This window comes from Pelophylax lessonae (genome assembly GCF_965119305.1).
Source record: "Pelophylax lessonae genome assembly, chromosome: 10".
Taxonomy (NCBI): domain Eukaryota; kingdom Metazoa; phylum Chordata; class Amphibia; order Anura; family Ranidae; genus Pelophylax; species Pelophylax lessonae.
Genome location: NC_138777.1, coordinates 160656835 through 160674305, shown reverse-complemented (window position 1 = coordinate 160674305; position 17471 = coordinate 160656835). Strand labels below are relative to the sequence as shown.

At 40.8% G+C, this 17471-nt stretch overlaps 1 protein-coding gene across 1 annotated transcript in view; it reads left to right on the top strand.

The window, feature by feature from the left end:
• The window catches only part of LOC309565810 (uncharacterized protein), a 78473-nt gene that overhangs the window by 49115 nt on the left and 11887 nt on the right, over positions 1 to 17471 (top strand). Inside the window, exons 8-10 of the mRNA XM_082270814.1 lie at positions 354 to 443; positions 611 to 733; positions 6137 to 6268. Coding sequence (XP_082126940.1) covers positions 354 to 443; positions 611 to 733; positions 6137 to 6268 — 345 coding nt within the window. The remainder of the gene's footprint in view (positions 1 to 353; positions 444 to 610; positions 734 to 6136; positions 6269 to 17471) is intronic.

The following is a 17471-nucleotide window of genomic DNA, read 5'->3' as shown; positions in this document are numbered from 1 at the left end:
CCTCTGCTGTGCCTGGTGGCACCTGCCTGGGGTGTGCAGCCTGGGAATCATGGCTTGGGCATGCGGGTTGGGGGGGTTGGGGCTGCAGATCTGACGGCTTGCTGCCAACTGTCCGCGGACAGACAGCAAGTCATTTTTACCCACACTGCAGCCGCCTAGAGTGTGTAAAATTCCCCAAAGCCACCAGCGTAGTTTTTAGGCCGATGGCGCAGTACAAGGGTTAAACAGTATAAAAGTTACAATTCCTGATTCTGAAGCTTTTAATAATTTAAAATACCCTAAATAGACCCTACATAAAGCTAAACTGTATTATTCTTTGGCATAGTTTTTGATTTTTTTTTCTCTCTATAAAGACGTATGGGGTGGAAGTCCTGGGGATGGACCTGTCGTCCAACATGGTAGAAATTGCCATGGAGAGAGCCATAACCGAGAAGACTCCTCTGGTGAGTGATGTATCTGAATCTGTTTAGGGGCTTTATTTGGAAAATGTTTCATAAACAAATTCTTTTTTTCATGATTTCACTGTTCACTAAACATTGCTGCTTTGAATTAACTATGCTGTCTTTTTCTTTGGTTAATCCGATGTCATTTCTTCTTCCCCCATCAATAGGTACAGTTTGAAATTGGAGATGCCACACGACGGATCTTCCCAGAAGCATCATTCGATGTGGTATACAGCAGAGACACCATCCTGCACATCAATGATAAGAAAGCCCTCTTCAAGAGATTCTTTGTAAGTCAGTTTACTGATTCTACTGTATACTCCGCGTTTAGCCCCGGTTCACATTAGTGCGATCACGGAGATCGCATGTAATTCGGAGCGCACTGCTCCTAAATTACATGCGATCTCATGTGCGGTGCAAATTTCAGCCATACACTTTGTATGGCTGAATTCGCACTGCATCTGCACTAAACACGCACCTGACCCTTTTTTTTTTATCCGCAGCAGAATCGGATCGCATAGTGGTTCACACTAGTGCGATCCGATTCTGTGCAAACTTGCAGATCGCACTGCGATATGTGATCGCAACTGGGGGTGTCGTTAACTTTTAATTGACACCCCCTGTGTATCGCATATGGCAGTGTGAACTGCCAGGGGTGCGGATGCGACCCGGGATCACGTATTATTTGCAGCATTCAGGCATCGCACAAATGTGAACCGAGACTTATGGGTGGATTCATGAAACTCAGAATAAATAATCAGAACAAGACTATAGTGGTTGCCCTAAGCATACACTCTTAAGCCTAGTACACACGCAACGATTATCGGCCGACCGATCGTCCGTCTTTTGTCCAGAGTGGTGTTTTGTTGGTTGGAATGTGCCTAGACTGCACACAAATTTTCTCGCCTGACAAAATTCTACTTCAGAAGTGATGTCATGTGTTGGTTTGCTTTCTTTGTGTTCTTTCATCTCTGAGCATGCTCGGTCTTGCTCATTAGATTTTTCCCTGTCGAAATCTGTACTGACTGCACGAAAATCGGCCGTGTTTTGATGGCGGACAAAAATTTTATAGCCTGCACACCAGATTTTTTTTGGCTGAAAAGTCGGAGTCGGTTGTCGGAAGCATCATACTAACAAGCTGAAAATCGGCAGATCGGTCGTCGGATGAAAATTCCCAGCCGATTTTCGATGCGTATGTACGAGGCTTTAAAGGTTTGGAATATTAGATCGTGCCTAAAGATACGATGGTCATTTTATTTTCCTGAAGCTTGCAGTGTTTGGCTTCTTTTCTTAAAGTGTATATAAACCCTTTTGTATAGAAAGGTGTAATCAAATAACCAAATAGCTCGGTCCAATCAACCACACAAACAGCGCTAACAGATGAATGGATAAATGTTAGGATCTAAATTCTCAACAGGCAAAGGTGTAATAAAACACAAATGTCCATATCAGAGCAGTCCAAATTTGTTACGGGAAGGGTGTGAAGGAACTTGGATACACCACAATTCGACCAAACACCGGTGCTCCCCCCCTCTCCTCTGGAACTCACCAGATGATTGGTAAAACAGGGCCTCCTCACATGTGAATTCAAATCACCATCAGGACCTCTCCACCTTCCACTAGCTTGGATCTCCTCTCATATCCTATTAGCCTTCATATGTCACTCCATTCATGATGGCATGTAAATGAAGAATGAGGGACATATAGTGTAATACCGCAAGGTTTATTGATTAAAAACACACCAATATGGCCCCACTCCCCTCCAGATGTCTACTTACAATAGCGAATCTGAATGAAGGCATTCAAAATTTGCATATACTGACGCATAATGACCATTTCTTAATTTAGCCAGGCGTCCATCTGTTCACAAGGCGACCGCGCACACATGCCCTGACGTTTCGTCACCAAGACTTCTTCCGAGAGCATGTGTGCGCGGCACGGTCCGCCTGTGTTTGTATCCACTTCGGCACATGCGCACTCGGCAGAAGTGCCGACCCCGGAAGTGAACGTACACCGTCCTCTTCCGATGCGCAACGTCACTTCCTGTGGGCGAACCTCCGCCCCAGAAGGACGTCACTTCCCGCTGCCCGACTTCCGCCTGGCGCAGAGAAAAGCCGACACTCGTAAATACCGCAGTGTCCGCAACCGATGTCCTCACAAACATGAGGACCGGAGCCGATGGATATCCCAAGTATACGAATCCTCATGTCAATATCCATTTTAAACAAACCGCATCCTTATATACTATTGAATGCCCTTCATTATACATAAAAATGCATTCGGTCATTAATCTCGTTACTCAGCCAATAAGCGATGTATCAGAAATATTAAACATGGGAAAACAGTGGTAAAAAAGTGGTAAAAAACAGGAATCTAAACATATATTAAGACAATGAACAAAGAGTGTTTCGACAGAAAGATATACTACTGTAATTAGCAATAATCTGGCATACACAAAAGTGCATACCCATGGCCACATTCTTAAAGTGCCAATAATCTAAAATTATAAATAAATATATTTTGCTAAAATGTCTATAAAAATTATCTATAAAAAATATAAATATTATAGCAGATAAAACCAAATTTATACATCAAGAAAGAACTGGATAAAAGCAATGATAATGGGATAGATATACATATTTCGAATAAGAAATAAAATACAATGAAATAAAACCAAACCACCACATGTTAAGAATTGCTAATAAAACAATTGATATCCAAATCAATGTTTAAACCCTTGGGGTGTAAAGAATCAGTTAAATAGATCCAGTATGTTTCGTGTTTGGACACTTCGCAAACTCTGTTAGATCCTCGCCATACTGGATCTACCTTTTCAACACCCCAAAATTTAAGGTGTGTGGGATCACTATTGTGATAATCACGAAAATGCAGAGATACGTTGTGATCTTTAAAACCATTCTTAATATTAGTAATGTGTTCCGACACTCTAATGGCGATGGTACGCTTAGTTCTCCCAATATACAGCAGATTGCAAGGGCATTGTAAACAATACACCACATGTGTACTATTACACGTAATGAGGTCTTTAATCTGAAAGCATTGTCCATTAGAAGGCGACGTAAATGTAGTGAAATTTCTCAGGTGTGTATTCACCTGTCTACAAGTTTTACATTTCCTACAGGCAAAGAAACCCACAGTGTTGTCCCAGAACATTTTTGGTTTCACCGGGGGATCCAACACTTTTTTAACCACTTGGTCTCCAAAGGTTGGTCCCCGCCTGTATATAAATGAAGGGTTCTCAGGAAGAGCACCACTCAAAACTTTGTCCATACGTAGTACAGGCCAATGCTTTTTAAAAATCTGCTCCACCTCCCGAAACTGCGCGTTAAACTGGGTTCAGAAACTCCATTCGTGCTCACGTGTGGGCTGTCTCACTGTATCTCTAAGGCATTCATTTTGTGAAAGGTTCCCTATCTCAGCTATGGTGGTGTCTAGTCTATTGGCTTCATATCCCTTTTCCACAAACCTTTGTTTCAGGACTTGGGCCTGGGTTACAAAGTCCTCATCCATGGTACAATTTCTTCTCACACGGAGAAACTGTCCCCTCGGAATGTTGGACAACCATTTGTGGTGATGACCACTATGGACGGGGAGATATCCGTTCCGGTCAGTGGGCTTAAAGTGGCGAGGATCTAACAGAGTTCGCTAAGTGTCCAAACACGAAACATACTGGATCTATTTAACTGATTCTTTACACCCCAAGGGTTTAAACATTGATTTGGATATCAATTGTTTTATTAGCAATTCTTAACATGTGGTGGTTTGGTTTTATTTCATTGTATTTTATTTCTTATTCGAAATATGTATATCTATCCCATTATCATTGCTTTTATCCAGTTCTTTCTTGATGTATAAATTTGGTTTTATCTGCTATAATATTTATATTTTTTATAGATAATTTTTATAGACATTTTAGCAAAATATATTTATTTATAATTTTAGATTATTGGCACTTTAAGAATGTGGCCATGGGTATGCACTTTTGTGTATGCCAGATTATTGCTAATTACAGTAGTATATCTTTCTGTCGAAACACTCTTTGTTCATTGTCTTAATATGTTTAGATTCCTGTTTTTTACCACTTTTTTACCACTGTTTTCCCATGTTTAATATTTCTGATACATCGCTTATTGGCTGAGTAACGAGATTAATGACCGAATGCATTTTTATGTAAAATGAAGGGCATTCAATAGTATATAAGGATGCGGTTTGTTTAAAATGGATATTGACATGAGGATTCGTATACTTGGAATATCCATCGGCTCCGGTCCTCATGTTTGTGAGGACATCGGTTGCGGACACTGCGGTATTTACGAGTGTCGGCTTTTCTCTGCACCAGGCGGAAGTCGGGCAGCGGGAAGTGACGTCCTTCTGGGGCGGAGGTTCGCCCACAGGAAGTGACGTTGCGCATCGGAAGAGGACGGTGTACGTTCACTTCCGGGGTCGGCACTTCTGCCGAGTGCGCATGTGCCGAAGTGGATACAAACACAGGCGGACCGCGCCGCGCACACATGCTCTCGGAAGAAGTCTTGGTGACGAAACGTCAGGGCATGTGTGCGCGGTCGCCTTGTGAACAGATGGACGCCTGGCTAAATTAAGAAATGGTCATTATGCGTCAGTATATGCAAATTTTGAATTCCTTCATTCAGATTCGCTATTGTAAGTAGACATCTGGAGGGGAGTGGGGCCATATTGGTGTGTTTTTAATCAATAAACCTTGCGGTATTACACTATATGTCCCTCATTCTTCATTTACATGCCATCATGAATGGAGTGACATATGAAGGCTAATAGGATATGAGAGGAGATCCAAGCTAGTGGAAGGTGGAGAGGTCCTGATGGTGATTTGAATTCACATGTGAGGAGGCCCTGTTTTACCAATCATCTGGTGAGTTCCAGAGGAGAGGGGGGGAGCACCGGTGTTTGGTCGAATTGTGGTGTATCCAAGTTCCTTCACACCCGTCCCGTAACAAATTTGGACTGCTCTGATATGGACATTTGTGTTTTATTACACCTTTGCCTGTTGAGAATTTAGATCCTAACATTTATCCATTCATCTGTTAGCGCTGTTTGTGTGGTTGATTGGACCGAGCTATTTGGTTATTTGATTACACCTTTCTATACATTATTTCTATTAAAACAGCTGCTGAGACCTTTGGGGTCACATTTATACATCTCCTAGACTATCTTGAGTTTTGAGTTTAGCGCGGGGTGAGTGTGTGTTTGCAACCAAGTTGGTATCGCAATTATTCTACACTCCTTGCTATCAGTATATAAACCCTTGTTTTTTTTCTGGGTCTTCTGAATACAGTATACCATTGAAAGTGTTTTGTTATATTTACTCAATACGTGCAAAAATAACTGTTGATTTTGCCATAAATCTTTCAATCAAGTTGATAACTTCCTGTGCTCTCTGCCTGTACACAAGGAGGGGTTTACGGAGATTTGGAAGGGGAGGAGATAAGGAGAGGTTTGTGTTTTTTTGTAATCCATCAGAAATGAGGTAGGCAGGGCTGACACCACATGGTGTCCCTTCAAAGTCTTCAAAGAGTAACGTAAGAGCACACTATATTTCTGGCACATCAACTGTCATTTTTCTGTGCTTTCAGCATGTATGTGTGTTTTTTTTAAGACTTACACTTTAATTAGTTATTCTGCCTTTTCTATTCCAGTCCTGGCTGAAACCTGGAGGAAAACTCCTGATCACAGATTATTGTTGTGGAGAACAGCCCTGGTCTCCTGTATTTCAGGAGTATGTGAAGCAGAGAGGATATGTTCTGTACACACCTGAAGAGTATGGACAGGTATTGTATCTGTTGCCTCAATAACACTAAGGCCCCTTTCACACAGGCGGACCGTTCAGATCCGCCTGTCCGTTTTTTTGGCGGATCTGAACGGTCCCCCCATGCATTCCTATGGGGCATCGGATGTCAGCGGAGACATGTCCGCTGACATCCGACCGGATCCGTCAAATCTGGACGGATGGAAACCCTATTTTCCATCCGTCCAGCGGATCGGATGGGATTGGGTGAGAACAGACCGACGGTCCGTTCCCATCCGATTTCCCCCATAGAGATGCATGGGGAACTGACAGCTGTGTCTCCGCACACAGCGCGGAGACACAGCTGTCATCCTTCTGCTCAGCGGGGGATCGGCGGCTCGATCCCCCGCTGAGAAAAGCGGAGTCCGTTTGACAGACATAGTGTGTGAAAGGAGCCTAAGGCTTCTTAAGTCGGCCATAGATATTTCAAACATATTCCAACCATCTATGTGCAGGCTGAATGTACCCAAGTCGATCCATCGATCGACTTGGGTACAACCAGAATGTCGGATTTTCGGCATGCGATTATTGCTAGCGGTGAGAACACAATAGCTCCTCGGCAGAGATTCCTCTATCAACAATGACCGACTTTCTTTCCTGCAACCCGTACCTTAGCTCTCATTGAATTATACAAAATAAATTCAATAATGCCTGAGGGCTACAAATCCTAGACATTCACACTACTGGGTGGCTTCATCAGACAGATAAAATAGGAACTACTTAGCTTCCTGTAGAATGCCTGTTGTTATGTTTCCAATAGCTCAGAAAATAGATGTAACTGATTATTATACAGTACAATTCCACGGGGAAGCATACATTTTGTTGACTAGTGTGCAGGACAGTGCTCCTTTTTTAATATAAACAATGATCAGTGTATTATGCCCCCAAGATACCCACTCTCCGTATTTAGAACTGGTTCATAGCTTATGTATTTTATGAAAAACATGAGATAAGCACTTGTTTTTTCTGGATATTTTTGATACAGTAGCCTTTGATTAAATAATTAACTGTGTAGGTGTGTTCCCGCTATGTTCCTGAGGGTGAGTGCCACATCCCAATTAATAGAGCATGTTGTGGAGAATCCCCTAGGGGTGGGACTTTATAGGTCACTCAAAAAAAGATTATAGTAAAAAATATAAATGTTTTCAATATAATAAAGGTTTTATTGATATAGTCAAGAAAAGAGAAAATATATAAAGAAAAACACATACAAAATATGTTCAAGAGTACATTGGCAAAACTGGTGTTTTTTTTAAAAACAAGTGTGCATATACACTCAACCAACTATTCCATGTATGATCCAACGTTTCGAGGTGGAGACCTTTTCTTCAGGGATTGTACTGGAAATAGTTATTTCTGCAAGTATTGGAAAAAGCAGATGTGTCATATCAGGCAGCTGACAGTTTACAAAATACAACAGAGAAATATAAATATATCATATTTTGTGTACATACATATAATCATTGTGCCATATAAGACAATTACAAATAATTCATGGTGAACTTACATGGTTGGTGGAAATATGAACACCAATGAATTGTTTTGCCACCGGATAAAAACAAGGATTTTTTTTGACAGCACCCACAGGAAATGGTAGTTTTGTAGGGAAGGTTTAATACAAGTATGAAGTCAAGATGGTGCCAATGGGCATGCAACAGATGGAATGTGCAAACTGGGGACCGAGTGTCACAACTGGAGTCCAATTGTAGCCTGATCAGACGGGCAGAGGCCAATCACATTGTGCTGCAAAAGGTAGATGAAAATGGATATATGTCAACAGGCAATTGTTCTGTATACATGTCGTACATGTGCATGCAGCAGAACAAATGGGTAAAAAGAAGGGGATGTAGCCAAAGCAAAGGCTTAAATATATCTTAGAGAGTTATCCCAATCTTAGCTTTGTTAATAACAATTGCTTATTCTTGAGGCTCGGTTCACATATATGCGATGCGGGAAGGCTGCGAATTCGCAGCCTTTTCCCGCATCGCACACGCACCCCCGGCAGTTCACACTGCCATATGCGATACGCTGGGGGTGTCAATGTAATCTTAACGACACCCCCAGTTTGATCGCATATCGCAGTGCGATCGTGCAGTTCGCACAGGATCGGATCGCACAAGTGTGAACCGCTGTGCGATCCGATCCTGATGCGGCAGCAAAAATGCCTCCTGTGCGTGTTTGCTGCGGGTGCGAAGCGAATTTAGCCATACAAACTGTATGGCTAAACTCGCACCGCACAGCTGATCGCATATAATGTCGGAGCAGTGCGCTCCGACATTACATGCGAACCCCGCACACGCAGAAGTGTGAACCGGGGCTGAGGGAGATATTGAAGTTGTCTCTGTGCATTTGGGACCTAACTGAGCACTGACTGCTACATCAAGAAGCCGGTGATCAGTAGGTTTTCTTCCCATAATAGGCACAAATTGTTAGGCATTCAAAAAAACGAATAAAAAATCGAATAGTGCCAAAATAGTATTAAAATAATATATGAAGCAAGAGAGTATTAGGAATAAAAGGTGATATATACTGACCTTGGACTAGTACTTGTTCGGCAAACCTTCTCCCAGCAATGGATGTGCAGAGTGATCCATGCTGGGAGTGGTGCCTAAATAGGAAGTGTGTTGGGTGAAAGCAATCACGATTGCGTCTCAACCCCCTGACAGCTGTGGGCTCCCTGGGCGGCGCTCGCCAGACCCGCCCTCAGCACACCTCCGACGTGCACAGGACGTGCATCATCATCATAGGGGGCGGGAGCGTGGCCGGCAGGGCGTCTCCAACCAGCACGGGATGTGACGCCGTCACTGCGTGATGACGCAGGTGGCGGTGTTCCATGAAAAAACCATACCCGTGAGAAAACCATACCCTCGTCACTTCCGGAGGGTATGGATTTCTCACGGTACTTTAACTTGCGGCGGTTACATTATAACAGCTCCTCTGCATCATGGCTCATCTCCGCTCCTTCCCCTCTCACTTCCCTGATCTCCGTTAATAAATATAAAAGCGGATCACGGAGCACAGATACACCCGCCGCCGCTTTCATATTTATTAGGGGAGATCAGGGAAGTGACAGGGAGAGGAGAGGAGATGATTGATGTTGCAGCAGAACTCTTTTAATGTTACCGCCGCAAGTATTCGTGCCGTTAACATATCATACCCTCCGAGCATGCGCTCTTTCTTGTTCAATCACGTCTCCGGGGCTCTGAGCATGCGCTCTGCTGCGCTGCTCTGCTGTTTCAGACCGGAAGTGACGAGGGGTATGGTTTCTTCACGGGGTATGGTTTTTTAACGTTACAGCGGCGTACCCCGGAAGTTAGGAGGACACCACATAGGTGTCAGCAGTGGAGGACCCAACCGCCGGAAGTAGCGGGACCATAGACAAGGTCCCGAACCCCGTGCTGGGTTGGACAATGAGTCCACAGGATGCACAAAAAGGAGTCGCAAGAACCTGCAAATAAATTGAAAAAGGAGATTGTATAAAAATACAAAAGTTACAAAAAACGGACAAATGAGCACATTTGACTCTGTCCACAATGGGACTTAATAGTTATATAGCGGTGATAATATTTATCAGCAGCCATATCAATATCTAAAAAATCAATATGAAACAATATAAAATAATGAGCAAGTCATTTGCAAGGCACTTTACTTGAAAAAGAGGAGCATTCAATATGCGAAAATTCAAAGTGACTGTTTGTTTATGTTTTTGAGAAAAAAGGGGCTTATTTAAACAGCCAAATATATCCACTGTGGGTGGTATCAATCCCTGTTTTTTTACATGTTTATACACCAGAATAAATGCATGGACATCAAAGACATTAAGGGCATAAGATGTAAACAAAAAGTCAATGTTAAGTAGATAGACGAATGAAGAATGAATTTGAATGATGATGATAACATGGCCCGGAATAACATCCTGCACCTGAAATATTCGAGGATGGAAAGGGTAATCACTTTTCCATACCTCCAGATACAAAACCCTCCAAGAAGGGCCTAAATGAAATTAAATCATTAAGGCCGGGAGGTTCCGTTGCTTTTAGGAGGTGGATCCATCTCAGTTCCAGTTGGAGGAGGCGCTTGTTCCAGTCGCCTCCCCTGGATTGCTTATGTATTCTCTTTGGAATTTGTCTTTATTTTACTTACTCTTATTAAATAGGAATTGGTAATAAAAAATATTTTCCAACATGTTGGCTATTTTCCACTCAAACATATATCGATCAGCCATGACTTTATGACCTTACACCTGATATTTAGTAAGCGGCACCAAATCAGTCCTGACCCAATGAGGCTTGGATGCCACTAGACCACTGAAGGTATCCTGTGATATCTGGCACCAATCTACACTATAATGTCAAAAGTATTGGCAGTGTGTCTATGGGAATGTTTGACCATTCTACTAGAATCGCATTTGTGAGGTCAGGCACTGATGTTGAAAGAGAAGGCCTGGCTCGCAGTCTCCACTCATTCATACCAAAGATGTTTTATTGGGTTGAAGTCAGGACTCTGTGCAGGACAGTCAAGTTCCTCCACCCCAAACTCGCTCATCCATGTCTTTATGGACCTTGCTTTGTGCACTGGTGCACAGTCATATTGGAACTGTTCCCAAAAAGTTGGGAGCATGAAATTGTCCAAAATGTCTTGGTATGCTGATGCCTTAGGAGTTCCATTCACTTGAACTAAGGGGCTAAGCCCAACCCCTGAAACACAAGCCAAAACCATAATCCCCCCTCCACCAAATGACTTGGACCAATGCACAAAGCAAGGTCCATAAAGACATGGATGAGCAAGTTTGTGGTGGAGGAACTTGACTGGCCTGCATAGAGTTCTGACCTTATAGAAAACCTTTGGGATAAATTAGAACAGAGACTGCGAGCCAGGCCTTCTCTCCAACATTAGTGCCTAATATCACAAATGTGCTTCTGGAAGAATGGTCAAACATTCCCATAGACACAGAGCAAAAAAGGAGAGAAAAGTGGGACTTTAAATGAGTTCAGCTGAACATATATAATTTTTATTTGATGTATAATATGTATGGCCTGAAAGATCTCAGAAATCGAGAATCAATCGGTAATTAGATGTTAGGTAAATAATTAATTATATGGGACATGACAGATATGGCTCTCAATAAGACTAGCCAAAACATTATTAATTGAGCGAATACATGTAGAAATGACATATCTAAAACTAAAATTCATAAATAAACGATTTATTGTGACAACAGATATTCCATGGGTGCTCAGTCTACCAACATATAAAGTTGATATACAAACTTTAATGTGACCCAGAAAATGGGGACCACTAGGACGTTGACACAAGTAACAATCCAATATTACATTCACAATCTAGAATATGACATATACAAATCCTCATCTCAAATAATGTACACAGAATATAAGCAGTATATAAATAAGGATAAATACATTAATAATAGATCCATGAAGATGATATATACAGAACAGATTCGTTAAAGGACTGGAATTTTCTTGAAGACATGATCTTAGAATGAACGGAGATTTGATGAATATTTATGATTAAAATACTTGTAAGCTCGACGCGTTTCGTGGCTCTACGTCCACTCATCAGGAGCATAAGGAGAATAGTGTGTATTGATTGTGTATCTGAAAAAGTGAATATATATTATACCAAAGTATTAATATTGCAAAAAGGGGAAGAGAAAGAGGGGAAGAAAAATAAAAATAGTTATATATAGGAAAGTATGGAGTAAACACTTACTGAAGTGATGTAATACCTCCAAACAATCCACTTTTAGAGAGGAGGTTTTAGGAAACGAGCCGGGAGAAGCCTGACCCGGGGCTGAGGCATGGACCACATCCACTATAATGGGAGCGAGCAGCAGGGAGGTATGAGCCAAAGTTGAAGATAGGGGGACATAGAGTTGAGCTGTAGTTTTTCTCATCAAAGATTGACATAGTGGAAACTCCAAAGTCAATGAGATCTGAAATCATATATACTAAATTACACTGCATTCAGTTAAAATCTTTCTTGTCAGAGAAGAAACTGATGTTCCTAAAGAGACTGATATTTGCCAGATACAGAGAAAACTCTGTTCAAAAATAAGAGCAGAGGAGCAAAGCCAAAAGGAGAAGTCTCTGTTTAAAGATGAGAGGACCAGGGTGAGACATCAAAATAGATCCCAGAGATATACGTGTATCAGAAAGTATTAGTCAATCAGAGAGGGTACCAGGAAGAGTGGAAAAACTGGATAGATATCTTCACCAAAGGAAAAGTAAAAAACAGGAATAAACGGCAAGGAAAAATGATGAGAAATAAATATTAAGTGAAGAAATGTGATATACAACCAGTATAGGGGATGTGAAAAATATAAGTGCAAACAGGGGTTGATTAGAAAGCCATAATAAGGCATATGTCATAGACTAATTTATGCCGTGAATCTACTAGTTATGTATGCAATTGGTGAACAGGGTAGACCCACATGTGATATAAAAATAAAAATAAAGAAGAATCACCAGAGTGCAGTGGTAAAAAAGAAAGGATGAATGAGGTGAAGCCCGAAGTGAATGAGACAACACAGATTATTATAGTTGTGTGTACAAATAGTAAACCCAAATATGTTATAAATTAACAATCACCTGAATAGTATATCCAGAGAAGGTGGAGTGATGCCCAAAGTGAGTGAGGAAGCGCAGTTATAAGCGTGGGTGTATGAAAGTAATAGTGAGGCGTCCCAAAAACACGGGGGGGAAAAAAAAAAAAAAAAAGAAGATATATTAATAAATGAACCAGAAAGTCATGGGTAACATATACAGAGAGTCACCGAAATCCAGTGTGAAAAAGAATAAAGACTAGATACCATAGTAAGTATGGAGGCTCTAGTAAAGTCCAAGGGTGTCCTAAAGATGTGATAAATCATATACAGACAGCAAAGAAAATTCCATGCAATAGGGATGACGGTTGTATTAGCAGATCGTAGGCTTAATTACCGCAGATAGGATATATAAATACATCACCGAGGTCCAGTGTAACGATAAAAGATAAGTTCATGACCAGCCTGCAAGTCCCAGAGTATGGATGTGAACCACGCCAACGCTATGTTGGCGTCGGATATATGAGGGCGGAAAACAGGACCTCCCATATCCGGTCAAAGGACCGGATGTTGGTCGGATAGATCCGCCTCCGATCGCAGATGGATATCGGCAGCCATAGCAACGCGGCGTCAAATAGACGCCGCCTAGCTCGCCCGCTATGCATAGCGCCGATGGTAGGAGCATAGCCCCGCCCCCAGCCTGGGTGTAAAAACAGAGGCAGACTCGGGGAAGGGGCGGCTAAAAGTACCATCGCAGCCCCGGGAAAAGGAAAACCGGGCTGCAACCATGACCTCCAAATTAGAGTGGGGATGAATATCTAATCAGAAATTATAAAAATATATATAGTAGCTGAAAATAAAGGGCAATATTATGTATGTGATAGAAGAAAATACTATAAGAAGTAGAAATAAAAGAAATAAATATATTAGGTAGAATATATATTGATAAGCAGAAAAATTAATGATTGATGAATGTAGGGAACATAGGTGGCAGACCTATATAACGGGTGTCTTCCACCCAGAAAATCTAATAGGGCAAACATTGGGGAATAGATCTGCCACAAATAAATCATTAAAGACATGTCCAGCTGTCTCCATCCCTAATAACATAGAGCAAAAAAGGAGAGAAAAGTGGGACTTTAAATGAGTTCAGCTGAACATATATAATTTTTATTTGATGTATAATATGTATGGCCTGAAAGATCTCAGAAATCGAGAATCAATCGGTAATTAGATGTTAGGTAAATAATTAATTATATGGGACATGACAGATATGGCTCTCAATAAGACTAGCCAAAACATTATTAATTGAGCGAATACATGTAGAAATGACATATCTAAAACTAAAATTCATAAATAAACGATTTATTGTGACAACAGATATTCCATGGGTGCTCAGTCTACCAACATATAAAGTTGATATACAAACTTTAATGTGACCCAGAAAATGGGGACCACTAGGACGTTGACATAAGTAACAATCCAATATTACATTCACAATCTAGAATATGACATATACAAATCCTCATCTCAAATAATGTACACAGAATATAAGCAGTATATAAATAAGGATAAATACATTAATAATAGATCCATGAAGATGATATATACAGAACAGATTCGTTAAAGGACTGGAATTTTCTTGAAGACATGATCTTAGAATGAACGGAGATTTGATGAATATTTATGATTAAAATACTTGTAAGCTCGACGCGTTTCGTGGCTCTACGTCCACTCATCAGGAGCATAAGGAGAATAGTGTGTATTGATTGTGTATCTGAAAAAGTGAATATATATTATACCAAAGTATTAATATTGCAAAAAGGGGAAGAGAAAGAGGGGAAGAAAAATAAAAATAGTTATATATAGGAAAGTATGGAGTAAACACTTACTGAAGTGATGTAATACCTCCAAACAATCCACTTTTAGAGAGGAGGTTTTAGGAAACGAGCCGGGAGAAGCCTGACCCGGGGCTGAGGCATGGACCACATCCACTATAATGGGAGCGAGCAGCAGGGAGGTATGAGCCAAAGTTGAAGATAGGGGGACATAGAGTTGAGCTGTAGTTTTTCTCATCAAAGATTGACATAGTGGAAACTCCAAAGTCAATGAGATCTGAAATCATATATACTAAATTACACTGCATTCAGTTAAAATCTTTCTTGTCAGAGAAGAAACTGATGTTCCTAAAGAGACTGATATTTGCCAGATACAGAGAAAACTCTGTTCAAAAATAAGAGCAGAGGAGCAAAGCCAAAAGGAGAAGTCTCTGTTTAAAGATGAGAGGACCAGGGTGAGACATCAAAATAGATCCCAGAGATATACGTGTATCAGAAAGTATTAGTCAATCAGAGAGGGTACCAGGAAGAGTGGAAAAACTGGATAGATATCTTCACCAAAGGAAAAGTAAAAAACAGGAATAAACGGCAAGGAAAAATGATGAGAAATAAATATTAAGTGAAGAAATGTGATATACAACCAGTATAGGGGATGTGAAAAATATAAGTGCAAACAGGGGTTGATTAGAAAGCCATAATAAGGCATATGTCATAGACTAATTTATGCCGTGAATCTACTAGTTATGTATGCAATTGGTGAACAGGGTAGACCCACATGTGATATAAAAATAAAAATAAAGAAGAATCACCAGAGTGCAGTGGTAAAAAAGAAAGGATGAATGAGGTGAAGCCCGAAGTGAATGAGACAACACAGATTATTATAGTTGTGTGTACAAATAGTAAACCCAAATATGTTATAAATTAACAATCACCTGAATAGTATATCCAGAGAAGGTGGAGTGATGCCCAAAGTGAGTGAGGAAGCGCAGTTATAAGCGTGGGTGTATGAAAGTAATAGTGAGGCGTCCCAAAAACACGGGGGGGAAAAAAAAAAAAAAAAAGAAGATATATTAATAAATGAACCAGAAAGTCATGGGTAACATATACAGAGAGTCACCGAAATCCAGTGTGAAAAAGAATAAAGACTAGATACCATAGTAAGTATGGAGGCTCTAGTAAAGTCCAAGGGTGTCCTAAAGATGTGATAAATCATATACAGACAGCAAAGAAAATTCCATGCAATAGGGATGACGGTTGTATTAGCAGATCGTAGGCTTAATTACCGCAGATAGGATATATAAATACATCACCGAGGTCCAGTGTAACGATAAAAGATAAGTTCATGACCAGCCTGCAAGTCCCAGAGTATGGATGTGAACCACGCCAACGCTATGTTGGCGTCGGATATATGAGGGCGGAAAACAGGACCTCCCATATCCGGTCAAAGGACCGGATGTTGGTCGGATAGATCCGCCTCCGATCGCAGATGGATATCGGCAGCCATAGCAACGCGGCGTCAAATAGACGCCGCCTAGCTCGCCCGCTATGCATAGCGCCGATGGTAGGAGCATAGCCCCGCCCCCAGCCTGGGTGTAAAAACAGAGGCAGACTCGGGGAAGGGGCGGCTAAAAGTACCATCGCAGCCCCGGGAAAAGGAAAACCGGGCTGCAACCATGACCTCCAAATTAGAGTGGGGATGAATATCTAATCAGAAATTATAAAAATATATATAGTAGCTGAAAATAAAGGGCAATATTATGTATGTGATAGAAGAAAATACTATAAGAAGTAGAAATAAAAGAAATAAATATATTAGGTAGAATATATATTGATAAGCAGAAAAATTAATGATTGATGAATGTAGGGAACATAGGTGGCAGACCTATATAACGGGTGTCTTCCACCCAGAAAATCTAATAGGGCAAACATTGGGGAATAGATCTGCCACAAATAAATCATTAAAGACATGTCCAGCTGTCTCCATCCCTAATAACATAGAGCAAAAAAGGAGAGAAAAGTGGGACTTTAAATGAGTTCAGCTGAACATATATAATTTTTATTTGATGTATAATATGTATGGCCTGAAAGATCTCAGAAATCGAGAATCAATCGGTAATTAGATGTTAGGTAAATAATTAATTATATGGGACATGACAGATATGGCTCTCAATAAGACTAGCCAAAACATTATTAATTGAGCGAATACATGTAGAAATGACATATCTAAAACTAAAATTCATAAATAAACGATTTATTGTGACAACAGATATTCCATGGGTGCTCAGTCTACCAACATATAAAGTTGATATACAAACTTTAATGTGACCCAGAAAATGGGGACCACTAGGACGTTGACACAAGTAACAATCCAATATTACATTCACAATCTAGAATATGACATATACAAATCCACTTATATTTTTCACATCCCCTATACTGGTTGTATATCACATTTCTTCACTTAATATATATTTCTCATCATTTTTCCTTGCCGTTTATTCCTGTTTTTTACTTTTCCTTTGGTGAAGATATCTATCCAGTTTTTCCACTCTTCCTGGTACCCTCTCTGATTGACTAATACTTTCTGATACACGTATATCTCTGGGATCTATTTTGATGTCTCACCCTGGTCCTCTCATCTTTAAACAGAGACTTCTCCTTTTGGCTTCGCTCCTCTGCTCTTATTTTTGAACAGAGTTTTCTCTGTATCTGGCAAATATCAGTCTCTTTAGGAACATCAGTTTCTTCTCTGACAAGAAAGATTTTAACTGAATGCAGTGTAA